The sequence below is a fragment of the Diceros bicornis genome, chromosome 9 (genome assembly GCF_020826845.1).
Source record: "Diceros bicornis minor isolate mBicDic1 chromosome 9, mDicBic1.mat.cur, whole genome shotgun sequence".
Taxonomy (NCBI): Eukaryota; Metazoa; Chordata; class Mammalia; order Perissodactyla; family Rhinocerotidae; genus Diceros; species Diceros bicornis.
In genome coordinates this window covers 17894696-17914066 of record NC_080748.1, presented here as the reverse complement: position 1 = coordinate 17914066, position 19371 = coordinate 17894696, and the positions used below count along the sequence as shown (strand labels likewise).

The following is a 19371-nucleotide window of genomic DNA, read 5'->3' as shown; positions in this document are numbered from 1 at the left end:
GTAAAAGGCAAAACTATGGAGACAATAAAAAGATCAGTGGTTGCCAGGGGGGTGGCTGAGGGGAGAGATGAATAGGCGGAGCACAGAGGATTTTTAGGGCAGTGAAAATACTCTGTATGATATCATGATGATGGATATATACCATTACTCATTTGTCCAAACCCATAGAATATACAATACCAAGAGTGAACCCTAAGGTAGTCTATGGACTTTGGGTGATTACGATGTGTCAATGTAGGTTCATCCTTGGTAGAAACTGTACCATTTTGGTGAGTGACATTGATAATGCGAGAGGCTATGCATGTGTGGGGGGAGGAGGTACATGGGAAATCTCTGTACTTTCCTCTCAATTTTGTTGTAAACCTAAAACTGCTCTAATAAAGTAAAGTCTTTAAAAAAATTGCTCTTTGCAAAGAGCTAACAGAAAAAGAAAAGAGACTAACAAATATGAGACATCTACTGTGGATTGTGTTAAGTATTTTGCATATAATATTTCATTTTACCATTAAAATAACCCAATGAAGTAGGAATTGTTCATCCTGCCTTCCAGATTAGCTTGAGTTTTGGTTTTGTGCAGGAATAAGTGCTTTTTGTCATTTAATAAAATTAGTTCATTTAAAATATAAAATTGTCAGACAATAGATTAATTTATTTTTCCATTCCATCATCAGTATTACTGTAAAGATGGGTTTACACCAAGTATTCATTTATTAATTTACACAACAAATATTTATTTAGCACCTACTATGCATCAGGCATTATTCTAGGTGCTAGAGATACCATTGTGGACAAAAATGACAAAAATCCCTCCCATTATGGAGCTTGCATTCTAGTGGGAAACAAAACAATAAAACTGATAAGTAAAATATACTATATGTTAGATAGTAGTAAATGTTGAAAAGGGAAAAATAAAACAGAAATGCGATATAAAATACTTGGGAGAAGAAGTAGAATTTTAGATAGAATGGCTACAGAAGTCTTTTTTTTGAGAAAGTACCATTTGAATTAAAGCCTGAAGAGAGTGGGAGAGGTAGCCACATGGATTTTTCGGGAGAAAGCATTCTAAGTAGAGCAAGCATGTCCTGCAAGCTTGCAGAACAGCAAGAAGCCACAGTGACTGGAACAAAATGAACCAGGGGAGAGCAGTAGGAGAAGAGTCAAAAAGTTAACAAAGGCCAGATCACCCATGGTTCACTGCACTGCAGCCACACTGGCCTCTGCCTATTTTGTGAACAAGCCAAGCACCTCCTTCTTTTGCATGCTGTTCCCTCTACTCGAAATGCTCAGGTGGCTCTTTGCTCAAGTGATTCCTCATCAAAGTGTACTTCTCTGACCATTCTATCAAAAATAGCACACTTCTTTGCCCTTGTAGGTCATTATAGGGTTTCTTCTTTTGGTGACATGGGAAGCCTCTGGAGCAGCACTGTCCAACAGAACTGTGTGCAATGATGGAAACGTTCTATACTGTCTGATACAGTCGCCACCAGCCACATGTGGCTGCCAAGTACGTGAAATGTGGCTAGTGCAACTGAGGCACTGAATTTTTAATTAAATCTGAATATCCATATGTGACTAGTGGTTACCATCTTGCACAGTACAGCTTTGGAGGTTTCTGAGCAGAGGAATAAGAGGATCTACATTTTAATGACTCACCCAGGCGTGGTGTTGAGAATGGACTTTAGGAGGAAAAGGTCAGAAGCAGGAAGACTATTGAAAATGCTGCTAAGTCAAGTAAGAAATGATGGCGCCCTGGATCAAGGTGATGATAAAGGTAACGGTGAGAGTGGTCAAATGCTGGATATATTTTGCGGTAGAATCAATCTGATTTGATGAAGAGCTCAATGTGGGATGTGTTAGGAGTAGTTAAGGATACGAGCAACATTTATGGCCTAGGCAACTTTAAGAATGGAGTTGCCCTTGGCTGAGAGGGAGATGGTTTGGGAGAAAAATCTCAGGAGCTCAGTTTTGTCATCTTAAGTGTGAGATGACAGATATCCAAGTGGAAGATGCCAAGCAGGTAGATAGATACACAAGTTTCGAGAAAAGGGAGAGATCTGGACTAGAAATAATAAATTTGGGAGTTACTGACATATTGGTAGTATTGTCAAGCCATGAGAGTAGATAAAATTGCCTTGACAATGAGCAAGACAAAAAAGAGAAGCGGTCTAACAACTGCACCTTATTAATTAAACAAAAACTAAAGAATATTATAGAAAACAAAACCTACTCTTAAAGATGTAGAGTTCAGAGACCCAGTTAGCAAAGGTCAATAATAGAAGGCTGTATGTTTTGAGTTAGTCAGCACTGGGCATTAATGTGCAGGAAATGACAGAAGATACCTGCCCTTCTGAGGGGTCCTGCTGCCAGTCTTTCTGTCAATCTCACGAGACATTATAAAGGGTAAGCTGAGCAGAGGATGCATCTGACACACTACCACATGACTGCTGCTACGGAGGTCAATATCTGTTAGCTATATTCTAATTATATGATGAAATAATTAAAACTCAAACCATGTACAGCTTTACACATTTAAGGCAATATCCTGAATTATATCAGCTGAATTATTAGCAATATTATGTTGTAGTCCTAACTGTATATAACTAAGTAGATAAATGCAATTCAGATGACACAAAAAGAGAGACAAGATCTATAGCTGAGCAGAATGCTCATATTATTGCTACTTTGTATGATGGTTAAATTTGATGAGTCAAATTGGCTAGGCTATGGTGCTCGGTTGTTTGGTCAAATATTAGACTAGATAGTGCTGTGAAGGTATTGGCAGATGTGATGAACACCCACAATCAGTTGACTTTAAGTAAAGGATATTACCCTCTATAATGTGGGTGAGCCTCATCCAATCAGCCGAAAGCCTTAAAAGAAAAGACGAGGTTTCCTGGAGAAGGAATTCTGTGTCAAGATTATAACAGAAATCCTGCCTTAGTTTCCAGCCTGCCAGCCTGTCCTACAGATTTCAGACTTGCCAGTCTCCACAATTACATGAGCCAATTCTCTAAAATAAAACTGTATCTATATCTGTGTCTCGAATATATCTTATCGATTCTGTTTGTGTGTTTCTCTGGAGAACACTGACTGAAACACTCTGCCTCTGTTTGTACAAGCTGTGTGATATGATGTAAGTTTTACTTAACCTCTGAAAGCTTCAGTTTCCTCAACGTATAATATGGAGAACATTTTAGTATCAACCTTAATAGAGAGGTTCTGAAGGTTAAGCAAAATAATCCATGTAAAGTTCTTAGTATGACGCCTGGCACACAATAAATATTCAATAAATCTTAGATGTCACAGAATTGCTATTATTATAAGAAACGAATATTGGTGTTGACTATTTTTAAAGTCATTAAGTTATAATTTTACCTTAAATGCAAAAATAAAAAGTTTTCTTAAATCTATCTTCTTATACTTGAAATACCAGGACAGATGGTTAAACACTATCCTGGTCATATTCTAGATGTTCTTTCCTAAGTAACAGAATCACTTCTACCAGAATTCTTCTTAGTAGTGTCCTGTCCACAGTTAACCAAACTCTAAATTCTGCCGGACTGAGACTTAAGAAAAACATTTAATGGGAGCAAATAAAATGAAGAACATTACAATCTAAATATAGTGACCTGCTTCAGTACTATTTTTCTAGAAAACTGTATTGTGCAGAAGAAAAACTATAAAACAATTTTATGCCAACAAAAGTTTAGGCGGAGGAACATTCATAATTTATAAACAACCAGTTTTGGTTTTTCTTGTACTATATCATAAATGCCCTAATTTGAGATGAAAACCCTTCCTAAGAAAGCTAGAATAGAAAACTACGACAGAAACATTTTTAAAAGAATGTATTTCCTCTCCACAGTAAATGCTTATATTATTTTTACTTGAGTATAAGAAAAATTAAGAATGATACAAATTCAATAAGTAGGAAGAGTTGACTCTGAAACATTAAAAAAAGAGCCACTTTTTATAACACAAATCGTATATGATAGAAGTCTAAAATACTTGCCTGAACAAATTTTGTATTATGTTACATATTATTATAAATTAGAAATAACTTCCATTGGAGCTACTTTGAAAAGTTTAGATTTTCTTCTAAACCATTCTAAAGAAGCACTACTAAAGATATCAGGAAAATATTCGGGTGATTTATTTTTATACTTTAAATTTTCCAAATAATTAAAAAAATCGTAGCTACTTTTTTACTTTTAATTATTATAATTAACCTCTGAGTTACTATTTACTTGTAATTTGTTCTAACTCACCTATGAGAAACTGCTCCCCAAGCACCATGCTTATTTGTGAGAATATTAAGGATCTTCTGTTTCAGTTGATTTGCTGTAACGTGATCTCGATGTTTAGCGGCGCTAATAAGATGGTCACACATCTTTTCCTCCTCTCTTCTATCAGCAGCATATTGGGCACACTGGGACTATAAAGAAATGCAGACAACGCATAGGGATTAATGTATAACTTCTGTGTATAAGTGAGGAATGATATCCAACCTTAAGTTAAAGGGTAATAATTTAATTTTAAAAACTCCAACAATGTAATCTTTTGAAAGTTTATTCTAAAGAATACATACAGTCATCTTTCAAACTAGTAAAAATGTGTTCTATGTGTTTTTACATAAAGTATAAGTAAAATAATTTGGATAATGTTATATGAAATAATTAATGACTTTTAAGTTTCCTTCCAATTCTGAAATTCTGATTTTAATATACTTCAAAAATAATCATTTTAGAAACAACAATGGTTTATTAAAAATAAAAATTTACTTATTATTTTAACCAATATAGTATATATCTCATGTAAAATAAGAGTTATGTTCCTGATAACTATATATAGATCAAAAACTTGCCATTTAATTTATAGTTTTCCGTTTCATAAACAGCAACGTGGTGTGGAGGAAAAAGCAATGGGTTAGGAATTCAGACCTGGATTTCATTTCACACTTCACATAAATTCTCTTTTTTTCCCATTGTACTCAGTTTAATACTTGTAAAATGAGGAGCTAAGACAAGATTTTCTCTACAATCTCTCCCACCTCTAGAATTTAATGTATTCAAAGGTTCTCATGATAACTACCATCTTATTCTTATCTTCTCTAATAATCAGTTGTCCTATCAGCTATCTGTATTCATCTTCATTGGTATTAGCAACATAGCTAATCAATCTCACTGTGCATCAAAAAGGTTCAATATGAACAGGAAGATGAACATCTCTTCAGCCATAAGTTTGACTTTTTGTATAATAATTTTTGTATAGGGTGGATTGACTGTAAATTTTAACATTACCAAGTATGTAATATGAGACATAATTAGGAAGAAGAAAAAAACAGTCTCATACATCTAAAAAAATACATATAGCTAGTTCACATTCACCATTACTATGTAAAAATTTGTTTCATGGAAGGTATTTGAACATATCCCCCCATCTATCTATTGATATAGACCTGTACCACAAGTCAGCTCTGTCAGAGAAAGAACCCTGCAGTAATCTAAGGATTAATTCATTTTCCAATTTATCTTTTTGTACAGGGAATCACCAATTAGTACAATGATCTGCCTCCATAATGATGTTAATATTTCATTAGCTCATTGGAGAGTAAAATTAAATTTTCATTTTTCTTCCTTAACAATTACAGTGGGTAACTAAAAAATCTCAACTGTGAAGTACCCATCTCAAGTTAAATATACTTTTTCTCTTAATTACAGGCTTATAGGGGAGATAGAGCAATTCCTCAAAAAGTCTTAGTGAAATGTCATGACTTTTATAAAATATTTTACAATTTAAAAGTGATAAGTATTTGGTAAACCACACACCACGTGTGTGCACATGCACACACAGACACACACACACACACAAACACACAAATCAATGTATTTACTAATACAGTTCTAACCTAAAAAGAACAAATTCAAATATTTGGGTTAAAAAAACAATGTCCATTCATTAAGTAACAATCATAATACTCTGAAAATTAGATTTACATTAGTATTTTATTTTATGGACACACAATCGGAACAACACTGAGTCTTCCCGTCTTCCTCACAGCTGCTTATCACCCTTCGCCATGCTTCTTCCATAGGAGGGATCCCACCCCCAAGGGGGTGAACATTGGTGTTGGGGTGTGTGAAACAATCTTACTCTTTTTATGTATAAAGCACAGATGCCTATACAGTACACAAACAGATATGCAGCATATTGAGGGTAAAAAAATTTCACTGGGGGGGGCAAATAGGACAACAACTGTCTAGAAAGATTCCTTAGGGGGGGCAATAATGAAAAAAAGGTTGAGAAACACTGCCCTTAGCTTAAAATCGCCCTGGTTAAATATGTGTTAAAGCTGATAACTAATATCTAGCTGCTTGAAAATCTATTTTAAATATGTTCACATGACAAACATTCACCTGCTTATATCCCCACAAAATATCTTGATTTTCTTAGTCAAAATATGATTGACTCAAAACCGATCCTGCAGGGAATTCTGTTAGTATTCTAAATCTTACTTACTAACAGAATCCAAAGTTAATTGAATATTCTTATTTTGTTTAGAGTTCTGACATATCTTATACCTAAACATATTCTTCAAAGAACAGATAACTCAATTTTTTCTCATCATCCAGATTACAGCATGATACCCTGATAAATATCCAATGTTATTTATTGGTGAAGAGATACGAAACTTCACTTTGACAAATACTTAATTGTCAATGTACTTTCATCAAAGTTTAAAATATTTGGTATTGTTTTCAAAATAAGGTTGTTGCAACCCCATATGACAAGTGTGTGCTGTCTCATCTGAAAAATGAAGCAGAGGTTATGGGTATTAAAGTGACAACAGCTATTTTTCTGTCTCATGCTTGTCAGCTAGCTAGGTCAGGGATCACCAGACCTGGTACATCAACTTGCATGACTAAGAGAGCTGGTTTACTGAGATAAAAACCTCATCAGAACTGAAATCTTAGGCTCTGATTTCCAGCCACATCACACTGTTCGCATGTTGCTTTAGGAGAATAAATTGGTCAAGTTATGACTATTTTCAAGGCCACTGACAGTCCAACCTAAGCTAAACACAAAGTCACCTAAATAGTTCTGAAACCAATTTTGTTTTGTAAATTGAATGAACTGAAGTATCGCTATATTTAAAACATTGAAATCAGGATACTTATTGAATTGAGGCAATATAAATAATGGCAAAATAATTACTGACATGCCAGGAATATAAAAATAATATTTTAATTAAAAAACTATTAGTATGGATATACAGTACTTCAACATCCTTTAGTTTTTACATATAAAATAGAAACTATAGTTAATTTACTCTTTACTCAAGGTACTTATGAGAATTTTTAAACTTACATTTCCATATATATAGATCTACATATATATCATGTAATAATAATGCTTCAATTGTCAATAAAATATCAATTATAAAAATAAAATACAAACTAAAATGATCTGTGGCCACTCTAAAGATGGATATATTAATAAATAATAAATCATTGAATGTTTGGTAAAACTGAGTTTTTTCACATAACCACTTGTTATACCCATATATAATGGTGCGTAAACTCTGCTAGCTTAAAAATTACTGAAGTCATTGCATTATAAAATTTTATTTGCCTTTAAGAGTAAGTTAGAACAACTTCAGCCTACCAAGTGGTTAGGCTCAGGGCAGGAGGGATCTCTTCAAATGAGGTGAAAATAAACTAGTGCTCTGTGTTTGACATTTACTAAAGCTTTTAAAAACAAGAACCGAAACACTTTCGATGGAATTTTCCTCTTAAAAAAAAAACTTCTTATGTAAGGTTACCATTGGTGATCGCTGACTTATAACAGAAAAGCAGAATTCAATCTGCTCCCAAAACTTACCTCGAACTCTGCATGTTTATGTACATCCTCAGCTCTCTGTCTGTTCAAAATAAACTCAGCTTCATTTGCAACGCGAACTATATGGTCCTTCATAGCGTGGCACAGTAATCTAAAAAGAAAAATACCTTTGGAATTATTATTCTTAATAGCTTTGGTTAACCAATATTTTTCAATAATCAAATTTCAGTACTGCAAATATTAATTATGCATAAATTTTAAAGTTACATTATAAAATTAAGGTAGCTTAAATTATAATTCAGTGACATTTGAAATACAGAAATATTCCATAAAACTGTTACAGCAATGCCTCTGTTAAATACAGTGCATCTTGTGAATGAATCAGTTAATTCAATAAAGTTAGTTAATGCAATAAAAATCAAAGATTTTTGAAGTGTTTTAAAAAGGTTAAAATAACAGAATTCACTATCTTAGAAGTAAATTTTCACAGAAAAGCTGGATGACCATATAATAGGAAATCTATAGACTTGATCTTACTTTAATACAGATGATCTGACTAAATGACATCTAAAATTCATTTAAACGCTAAGATTCTAAATTCTAAGATGGAATTACAGTGAAATAAAGTTTAAAAAATACAACCATGGGGAAAAATTTTTTAACAATAAAAGTTATTTATTTGAATATTCAAATTGTTTTTAAAAAGTATAATAAGGTATACAATGAAAAAGCCTGTCACTTTCAACTTAATTTTCAACTTCAACAGGCACCGATTGTTATTCGTTTCTTGTGTATATTTTCAGACTTTTAAAATATACATAAGAAAATACAAATATATTCCTTTCCCCCACTTTCTTACACTAATATTAGTATACTATATATTATACAGTCTTTTCTGTAGCTAGCTTTTCTCACTTAGCAATACATCTTGGAGATCTTTTCATATCTGTACACAGGAAGCTTCTTTATACTTCTTTTATAGCATGGGGTAGAGGCTATTTCCAAAGATGGCTACAACAATATCTCCCATCCCACATGCTCTTTTGCAGTGTGCTGTTGTCATTGCTCCATCAAAAAGAGGAGTCTGGGGCCAACCTGGTTGTATAGTGGTTAAGTTCGTGCACTCCGCTTTGGCAGATCCTGGGCACGGACCTACACACCGCTCATTAAGTCATGCTGTGGCGGCATCCCATATACAAAACAGAGGAAGAATGGCACAGATGTTAGCTCAGGGACAATCTTCCTCACAAAAAAAAAAAAAAAAAAAAAGAGGAGTCTTTTTCCACTCCCCTAAGATCTGCCTGGTAACTTCCTGTGACCAACAGAATACAGCAGAAATGATGCTACGTGACTTCTGAGGCAAGGGCATAAGATGCCTTGCATCTTGCATCTTATGCCCTTCTGTCTTGGAATGCTCTCTTCTAGAATCTGCTGCAATACTGAGAGAAGCTCACATCAGGTGGAGAGCTTTGAGGAGGAAAAAAGAAGTGCTCAGGCTTCCAGGCCTAGATGAGCTCCCAACCCAAAGCCAGCCTCCCAGGTAACTAACCACAGCCACAGACAACTCCACATGGAGCAAAAGAATAGCTTAGCTGAGTTCAGTCAATGAGAATCATGAGAGAGAGAAAAAAAAAATGGTTGTTGGTTTAAGCCACATGATGAAGATGATGATGAAGATTATATTGATCATAACAAATATCACCAAATCATTTATTGAAAGCTAATTAATAAAATAGGTAGCTTACACATAATACTTAATTCTGACAACATTCCCAAGAGATATATATCAATATTTTCATTTTTAAACAGAAGAAATTAAGGTCCAGAAAAATTAAGTTCCTTGCCCCAGATCATAATTTTTAAAATAACTCTCATAATTTTATATTTTGCGTTGCATCTTCATTAACCAACAATATTTTTTAAAGTAAAAACTTTTAATTGTGTTTACTACTGCCATCTTCCTTTGTGGACATTCTAACAATTCTTTTCATTTGTCAATTAAAAACAGTGATTAGGCCTTTTCATATCTTCTTAAAATTTTCTTTTGCAGTAAGCACTTACTGTATTAAAAAAAATAAAAGGATATTTGAAGTTAACTTTAAGTCCTTCTGGGTTTTTTTTTTTTTTTTTGGTGAGGAAGATTAGCCCTGAGCTAACAGCTGTTGCCAATCTTCCTCTTTTTGCTGAGGAAGATTGGCCCTGAGCTAACATCTGCACCCATCTTCCTCTGTTTTATATGTGGGATACCTGCCATAGCATGGCTTGATAAGCGGTGCGTAGGTCCACGCCCAGGATCCGAACCTGCAAACCCTGTGCCACCAAAGCAGAGCCTGAATTTAACCACTATGCCACCAGGCTGGCCCCCTTCTGGGTTTTTCTTAACAGGCAAACTTATAAACTAATTCCAGTTTTTTTACCCATGTACTTTCTAAATTCAGTTCTAATACTCAGATTCATTTGTTGTCCAGTTTTTCTCTCCCTAGATTTTTAACAAGTGCTATTTTCAAGATTGTCATTCATTTTCACTGCTCATTAATGAAATGAATTATCATTTCTTTTCTTGCTCAAGTTGTCATATAAGTTTCAATCAGAATAGGATAGATTTAACTTCATTTTAACTTTTGTATTTACTAAATATCAACTCATAGTAATTTCTCCTATATTCTTCACTACATTTTGTCTACCCATGACAAATTTGTCTTCTTCACTGATAAATATGTATAAGCAAAAGAAAAAAATATTATTATGTATCTTGATATTTCTAAACTATTGTTTAAATACAATTTTTAAAAGCTATATATGTCTTCCAAGTGAGTCTGACCATATTGAATTTATTTCTTTTTTCTAATGTATTAAGGTTGAATTACGTAGTACGGAGGCCCCCCTTATCTGGGGTTTCACTTTTCACGGTTTTAGTTACACAAGGTCAACCTACGTCTGAAATTAAATGGAAAATTCCAGGAATAAACAATTCATAAGTTTTAAATCACAAGCCGTTCTGATTAGCGTGATGAAATCTCTCACTGTCCTGCTCCATCCAGCCCAGGATGTGAATCATCCCTTTGTCCAGCGCATCCATGCTGTATATGTTCCCTGCCCCGTAATCACTTAGAAGCCGTCTCAGTTATCAGATCGACTGTCACAGTATCACAGTGCTTGTGTCCAAGTAACCCGTATTTTACTTAATAATGGCCCCAAAGTGCAAGAGTAGTGATGCTGGCAACTCAGATATGCCCAAGAGAAGCCGGGCATTCTCACTTAAAGGAAGCATAAAGTGCTTCCTTTAAGTGAAAAGGTGAAAGTTCTTGACTTAATAAGGGAAAAAAAATTGTATGCTGAGGTTGCCAAGATTTACAGTGCCTTTTATATTGTTATAATTGTTCTATTTTATTATTTAGTTATTGTTAATCTCATATTGTGCCTAAGTTATAAACTGCACTTTATCATAGGTATGTACGTATAGGAAAAAATATAGTATATATAATAGGGCTCAGTACTATCCGCAGTTTCAGGCATCCACTGAGGGTCTTGGATTGCATCCCCCACAGATAAGGGGGGACTACTGTCCTAAGTTTTAACATCTTTTCAACAAATTATTTGCAATATCTGTGGCATCTTCTACAAAAACTGGCAGGTGAATGGTCTCTTTATTTCAAGGCAGTAATGTAAATTCTGAGCAGTACTGAATCCAAGATAGTTCTCAGTAGAAATCTTTCCAACATCCATGACTGGGCTGACATAGATCTGGTTACTCCATGATGAGATTTGGGTTAAATAACAACTGTCACTCTTGGACCAGTGGGAACTTCCTGGCAGTATGACAGAGGCACCACTAAACTCTTGCCTAGCAGCAGGATAGGTGGAAATATCAACTGGAACATGCAGCAGTACTCTCTCCAATCACTTCAGAGGGACATAGGCACATTCCAATGGAATAGTGTCTAGCTTTCAGCACAAGTTAACAACAACGTAAATTATTCAAGGAACACAAAGGTTAGGGGAATCGGTTAGAAACCATAAAACTTGGAAAAATAGGCTCAAACTCCTTTATAAATAATGTTGGAAGGCAAACAGTCATACAGATAGTCTTAATCACTGAGAGAGCTGGCAAAATAAAGGGAGTTAAAGAAAGACTGTAACAAACTCTAAATATTAACTTTTGATGAAATTATTGGCCTATATTTTACATATCTAAGGCTTCAAAAGAGAAAAGAGATGTGAGATATTGGTATTCAGTTCAATGGCTTTGTCTGGTACATGAAGACTGAAGAAAGCAAAGAAGAAATCTAATATGTGTAAATTAGTGCAGAGTACAAAATTTAAACAGATTAACAAAAGACAGTGGGAAGGGAGAGACTCAGGGTCTGGCTGGTTAATAGGTATTATTCCCAGGAGCAAAACAGTGGATTGGCAAAGCAAAGAGGCATGGTGCCAGAGAAGGAGTTGGACTGGGGAAGACTCTTGCCTCAGAAACACCAGAGAAATGCTATCAATTATCTGAAGTTCTGTCCTAGCTCTGACACTTAGAGTTATATAACAACTAATCTATGTTGTTTTATTTGCATGTAGAGAAGGCATCTTCTTATCTGACTTATTGTCATTCTGGGTGACTTCATTATCCATGTGAAAAACCATTCAGCACAGTAGCTCACAATTCCCCAACCTTTTTGGGATCTAAAATCCCTAAATCTAAGATTCCTTTAGAATCTTCAATTTTACCTCACTTCAAGAAATCACTTGACTGGCCATAATTGGCTTCACTTCTTAAATCTTTAAACCCCAATAATCTACTCTCTGGTCATAGCCTCCTACCTTACTGTTCTCCCCACTTCACTCATCCCTCCCTTGGCCCCAGGCAAAAATAAGCTCTTGACTTCCTCTAACTCCCATTTCTTCAATCCCTCTATTTTCTTAGCCCTTCTTTCACTACCTGGTTTCACCTCCTTTCTCATCAACCTTGGATCTAAGGATTCCACATTTTAACCATTTTCTTACCAGCACCTTCACTCAATTCCTAATCTACCCACTGCATTTGCTCAGAAAATATGTAACCCTAGCTTATGACATTGGTCTCCCTCTTCAGTCCTACATCTGGACTGCTGAGGAAACTCACACAGCCAAATTTCACTGAAGAGGAACTTTGTATTTCTTTTTCACAGCCGATTTGTTTTACTCAGGTTTTAAGAGGCGGCAGAAATGTCTTTACTATCCTAACCTCACTCACTTAAAATTTTTCTTTATTTAAAAAATATATAATATATTTATTTGGGTATATATCTATATTTATTTGGATATATATTTATTTGGTGTATATATATATACATCAAAATAAATGCACACGCACACATATACACATATATACATATCCTGTATATACACACATCCATATATATATTAACCACTCTGCTGCACTGTGTCCATCATCCTCTTGCTTCTGTAACACAGTTTTATCTCTTTTATGTATCTATGCCACAACATGTTGTTCAGATTTGCTTGTTTATGAGTCATAAATAAAGCTGCAGGTTTCCTGTGTTCTTTTCAAATTACAAAATCCTCTTCTATTCCTAGTTTGCTAAGAATATATTTTTAAAATCATCAATGTTGAATTTTATTTGATATGTCTGCACCTGCTGAGACGATCACAAAGATTTTCACCTTTAATATGAAAAATGAAAGACATCGTTAGGAATTTTTAAATGATGAACAACTTTTGAGTTCCTGGGATAACCATCCCTCATCTCCCTCCCGCAACCCCCACCCCACAGCCACGGTATATTTTTACAAAAGGCTGGATTGGGTTCTGTTAGTATTTTAACGAGGATTTACATATCTGCATTCATGACGGAGACTGGTCTGTGATTTTCCTTTCTCCCACACATCTTGTTTGCTTTTGTAGTCAAGATTACAGAGGCCTCAAAGGATGAGTGGAGAACAATCCCTCGGTTTCTCTTCTCTAGGAGTTGGTATAAGGTTGGAATGGTGCTTTACTTGAACATTTGGTAGAAGATACCTGTAACCATTTCTATAGGAAGAATTTTCACTGATTAAATTTCTTTCATACTTAAAGGACTATTTAGGGTTTTATTTCTTCTTATTCAGTACTGGGAAGTTATATATTTTCTAGGACTTTTTCCACTTCACTTAACTTTTTAATTTTAATGTAAAGTATTTTCATAGCACTCTCATTTTTTATAATTTTGTTTTATCTATAATTATGTCTCCTTTTTATTCCTTACGTTAATTGTTCGTGTTTTTCCATTTGGTTCTTGATCAATCTTGGGAGAGTTTGCTATATTATTCCTTTTTTTTAAAAGAATAAATTTTGCCTTTGTTAATTCTCTCTATTGTATCTAATTCTTTTATCTCATTGATTTCTGTTCTGGTCTTTACTATCAGCTTCCTTCTACTTTGTGAAGCCTTATTCTGTTATTTCCTAACTTGGACATTCTTTCTATAGTTGGATATTTAGCTCATTAATTTTAGGCATTTTCTCTAATGTAAGCTTTTAAAGCTATATCTTCAAGTTCCATTTCCCTTGCATTATACAAATTTTGGTATTTAGCATTCCATTATTGTTTATTTCCAAATACTTTTTTCTCTTGATTTTTCTTTAAAATATAAGCTACTTGGATAGTTAACATTTTTCCAAAATTACGAGGATACTTTAATATAATTTTTTCTTTTCCTTGCCTTCATATGTAAATGTACTGTGGCCAGATAGCATGGTAACAATAATTTTTAAACTTTGAGGAGACTTGTGTTATGATCTGGTTATGTGGTCAGATTCTATAAATGTTCCATGTTTATTTGAAAAGAATATGTGTTCTCTATGGTTGGATGCAAATGCTATATATGTCCATAAAATCAAGCTTGCAAATTATGTTACTTAAATCTTGCAGAACTTTACTGAATTTTTTGTCTGCTAGATATTTTGATAATTGAGATAGGAGTGTTAGAGTGTTGAAATGTTCCATAAAGATGGCAGATTTGTCATTTACTCCCCGATGTTCCAGAGATTTTTGATTTTCATATTTTGAAGTTATTTTATTTGAAACATACAAGTTTAGAATGATAGTATCTTACTAGTGAATTCAAGTTTTCTTAACTATATGACCTGGTTCATCCCTAATAATGATTTTTGCCTTAAAATCTATTTTTTTAATGTTAACATCTCTATGTCAGTATTTTTGGTTACTGTCCAGTATATATTTTTCTATCCTTTTACTTTCAAAATTCCTTAGGCTTTGTGCCTAAATATAACATAAAACAATTTTTAATCCAATCTCACAAATTCTGTTTTAACTGGAAATTATAGTCCATTTACATCTCTTGTGCCTATAGATATACAATGTACTTATTTCTAACCTAATACTTCTTTATTTCTATTAGTCCCAGGTTTTTACTAAGCTTTTTTTTGTTCTTTGAGGAAGGCACAGAGGCTTTTGTTTTGTTTTGTTTTATTCCTTTTTACCCTTCACTACTTGGAAATGTATTCACTCTATTCTTTTCATTGCTATGCTTGGAATTCTAACAGGTACAGCTAACTTAACTGAATATAAAATTAAATAATATAACCCTCTTCCACAACAGTATGACCTAATGATCCTCTTTTGACTTACATGCTATTGTCCAGTTGAAACTCACACATTACATATCAATACCACTTGTAAAGACAATCTCTATTTAGATGTACATATATGTTTACCAGCTTATTTTTACACTTTTTTTCTTGTATCTTTCTGTCCTTCTGAGATTATTTTCTTTTATTCTGACATACACACATTGTAAGTTTCTTAGCTGCTCTTCTCTCAGTGGTAAACTCTCTTAGAATTTTGATTTCTCTAAATGTTCTTTTCACCTTAATTTTTTTAATAGCATTTTTATTGAGACATATTTCACATAACAAAATCCATTTTAAAATGATATTTTTGTGGCTTTTAGTATATTCACTATGTTGTACAATCATTACCACAATCTAATTCTAGAACATTTCCAGCATTCCTCAAAAATCTCCATACCTATTAGCAGTTAGTCTCGATTTTCTCTTCCTCCCTCACCCCATTCCCTGGTAACTACTAATTTACTTTCTGTCTATATAGGTTTGCCTATTCTGGACATTTTACATAAATGGAATCATGAAATACGTAGCCTTTTGTGTCTGGCTTCTTTCATTTAGCACAACGTTTTCCAGGTTCATACATGTTGTTGAGTGTATCAGTACTTCATGTTTATGACAAAATAATATTCCATTGGATGTTTATACCATGTTTTGTTTATCCATTTCACCAGCTGATTGACATTTGGGCTGTTTCCACTTTTTGGCTATTATGAATAATGCTGTTATGAACTTTTGAATACAAGTTTTTGTAGGTTTGTGCACATATGTTTTCAACTCTTTCAGTTATATACCTAAGAGTAGAATTGCTGGGTCATATGGTAATTTTATGTTTAACTTGTTGAGGAACAGCTAAACTGTTTTCCAAGTGGCTGTATCATTTTACATTCCTACCAATGGTGTGTGAGGGTTCCAACTTCTGCACATCCATGCCAAAACTTGTTATTGTTCATTTTAAAAATTATATCCCTTCTAGTGAATGTGAAGAGGTATCTCACTGTAGTTTTGATTTGCATTTCCCTAACGACTAATGATGTATATTTTCATGTGCTCATTGGCCATTTGTATATTTTCTTTTGAGAAATGTCTATTCAAATCCTCTGCCTAATTGTAAATTGGGTTGTCATTTTATTGTTGAGTTGTAAGAGTTCTTTCTATATTCTGGATACTAGACCCTTACCAGACACATGATTTGCAAACATTTTCCCAAATTTCATCTTTTCACTTTCTTGATAATGTCCTTTGATGCACAAAAATTTCAAATTTTGACGACTATCAATTTATCTTTTTGCTTGTACTTTTGGTGTCATATCTAAAAGAACCATTGCCTAACCGAAGGCCATGCAGATTTTTACCTGCTTCCTTCTAAGAGTTTTGTAATTTTAGCTCTTACATGTAGGTCTTTCATGCATTTTGAATTAATTTTTATATACAGTGTGAGGTAGGGGTCTAGATTCATTCTTTTGCACGTGGATATTCAGTTGTTCTAGCACTATTTGTTGAAAAGACTACCCTTTCCCCACTGAATCGACTTTGGCACTCTGGTTAAAAATCAATTGACCATAAATGTATGGTTTATTTCTGGACTCTTAACTCTATTAAATTGGTCTGTACGTCTATACTTACTTCAGTACCACACTGTTTAGATGATTCTAGCTTTGTAGTAAATTTTAAAATGAGAAAGTGTGAGTCTAGCAACTTTATTCTTCTTTCACAAGACTGTTTTGGCTATTCTGTGGCCTTTGCAATTCCATATGAAGTTTAGGATTAGCTTGTCCATTTTTGAAAAAAATACAACTGAAATTTTGATAGGGATTTCATAGGATCTAGAGATAAATTTGGGAGTATTGTCATCTTAACATTAAATTTTCCAATCCATTATTATGGGAGAGCTTTCCATTTATTTATAGCTTCTTTAATTTCTTTAAAAAATATTTTATAGTTTTCAGTGCATAAGTCTTGAAATTCTTTGGTTAAATTTATTCCTTAGAATCTTATTTTTTTTTATTGTAATTGTAGTAAAATAACATAACATAAAATTTACCATCTTAATTGTTTCTAAGTGTACAGTTCTGTGGCATTAAGTACATTCACATTGTTTTGCTACCATCATCATCATCCATCCACCCATCCATCCACCCATCCCTCCAACCATCATTCATCTTGAAAAATGGAAATTCTGTACCTATTAAACAATAACTTTCCATTTCCCCACCCTCCACCTCCAGGCAACCACTATTCTACTTTCTGTTTCAAGCTTGACTATTCTAGGTAGCTCATATAACAGGAATCCTAACAGTATTTGTCCTTTTATGACTAGCTTATTTCATTTAGCATAATGTCCTCCAAGTTCATCCACATTGTAGCATGTGCCAGAATTTCCTTTCTTTTTAAGACCAAGATTCCATTGTATGTATACACTACATTATGTTTACCCATTCATCTGTGAATGAACACTTGGTTTGCTTCAACCTTTTGGCTCTTGCAAATAATGCAGCTATGAACATGGTTGTACAAACACCTCTTTGAATCCCTGCTTTTAGTTCTTTTGGGTATGTTATAACCAGAAATGGACTTGCTGGAGGCACTGCCATACTGTTTTCCATAGTGGCTGTACCATTTTAGCTTGCTACCGATAGTGCACAAGAGTTCCAATTTCTCCACGTCTCCGTGAACACTTGTTATTTTCTGTTTTATTTTTTGTTTTTGATAGTACCCATACTAATGGATGTAAGGTGGTATCTCATTGTGGTTTTGATTTGAATTTCCATAATGATTACTGATGTTGAGCATCTTTTCATGTGCTTATTAATATCTGATTATTTTTGTTGCTATTTTAAATGGAAAGTTTTAATTTTATTTTCAAAAGGTTCATTGCTAGTGTATAGAAATGCAACTGATTTTTGTATATTGATCTTGTATCTTGCAGTTTTGCTGAACTTGTTTATTAGCTCTAATAGCTAATTTTTTGGTAGCTTCTTTAGGGTTTTCTATATATAAGACCCTATCTTCTGCAAATAGAAATAGTGTTACTTCTTTGTTTCCAATCTGGACACCTATTTCTTTTTGTGCCTAACTGCCCTAGGTAGAACCTCCAGTATAATGATGAATAGCACTGGTGAGAGTGGACATCATTGTCTTCTTCCTGATTTTAGGGAGGAAACATTCAGTCTTTCACAATTAAGCACGATGTTAGTTATGGGTTCTTTTTTTATTTGTAGATGTCTTTTATCTGACTAAATTTCCTTCTATTCTTAGTATGTTGAGTATTTTTATCATGAAATAGTGTTGGATTTTGTCAAATGCTTTTCTATATCTACTGAGATGCTCATGTGGGCTTTTCCCCTACCATTTTATTAAAATAGTATATTACATTGATTGATTTTCATATGCTGAACCAACTGTGCATTCCTGGAATAAACTGCACTTGGTCATGGTGTATACTCCTTTCTACATGTTGCTGGATTAGGTTTGCCAGTATTTTGTTGAGAATTTTTTTTTTTTTTGGTGAGGAAGATTAGCCCTGAGCTAACATCTGTTGCCAATCCTTCTCTTTTTGCTGAGGAAGATTGGCCCTGAGCTAACATCTGTGCCCATCCTCCTCCACTTTATATCTGGGACGCCTGCCACAGCATGGCTTGATAAGTGGTGTATAAGTCCTCGCCTGGGATCCGAACCCATGAACCCCAGGCCGCCGAAGCGGAGTGCAGAAACCCAACCACTTCACCACCAGGCGGGCCCCTGTTGAGAATTTTTGCATCTATTTCATAAATGATACTGCTTTGTAGTTTTCTTTTCAGATGACTTCATCTGGCTTTGGTAGCAGGTTAATACTGGTCTCACAGAATGAGTTAGTGTTTCTTCTTCTTTTATGTTTTAGAAAAGTATAAGAATGACTATTAATTATTCTTCAAATG

At 34.1% G+C, this 19371-nt stretch overlaps 1 protein-coding gene across 6 annotated transcripts in view; it reads right to left on the bottom strand.

Annotated features, from left to right (window-relative positions):
- Positions 1-19371, bottom strand: part of NBEA (neurobeachin) — a 696720-nt gene that overhangs the window by 285803 nt on the left and 391546 nt on the right. For all 6 annotated transcript variants that reach the window (XM_058547999.1, XM_058548001.1, XM_058548000.1 and 3 more), the window contains 2 exons: positions 7882-7990; positions 4269-4435 (listed from right to left, as the gene is read on the bottom strand). In XM_058547999.1, the coding sequence (XP_058403982.1) occupies positions 4269-4435; positions 7882-7990 (276 nt within the window). The remainder of the gene's footprint in view (positions 1-4268; positions 4436-7881; positions 7991-19371) is intronic.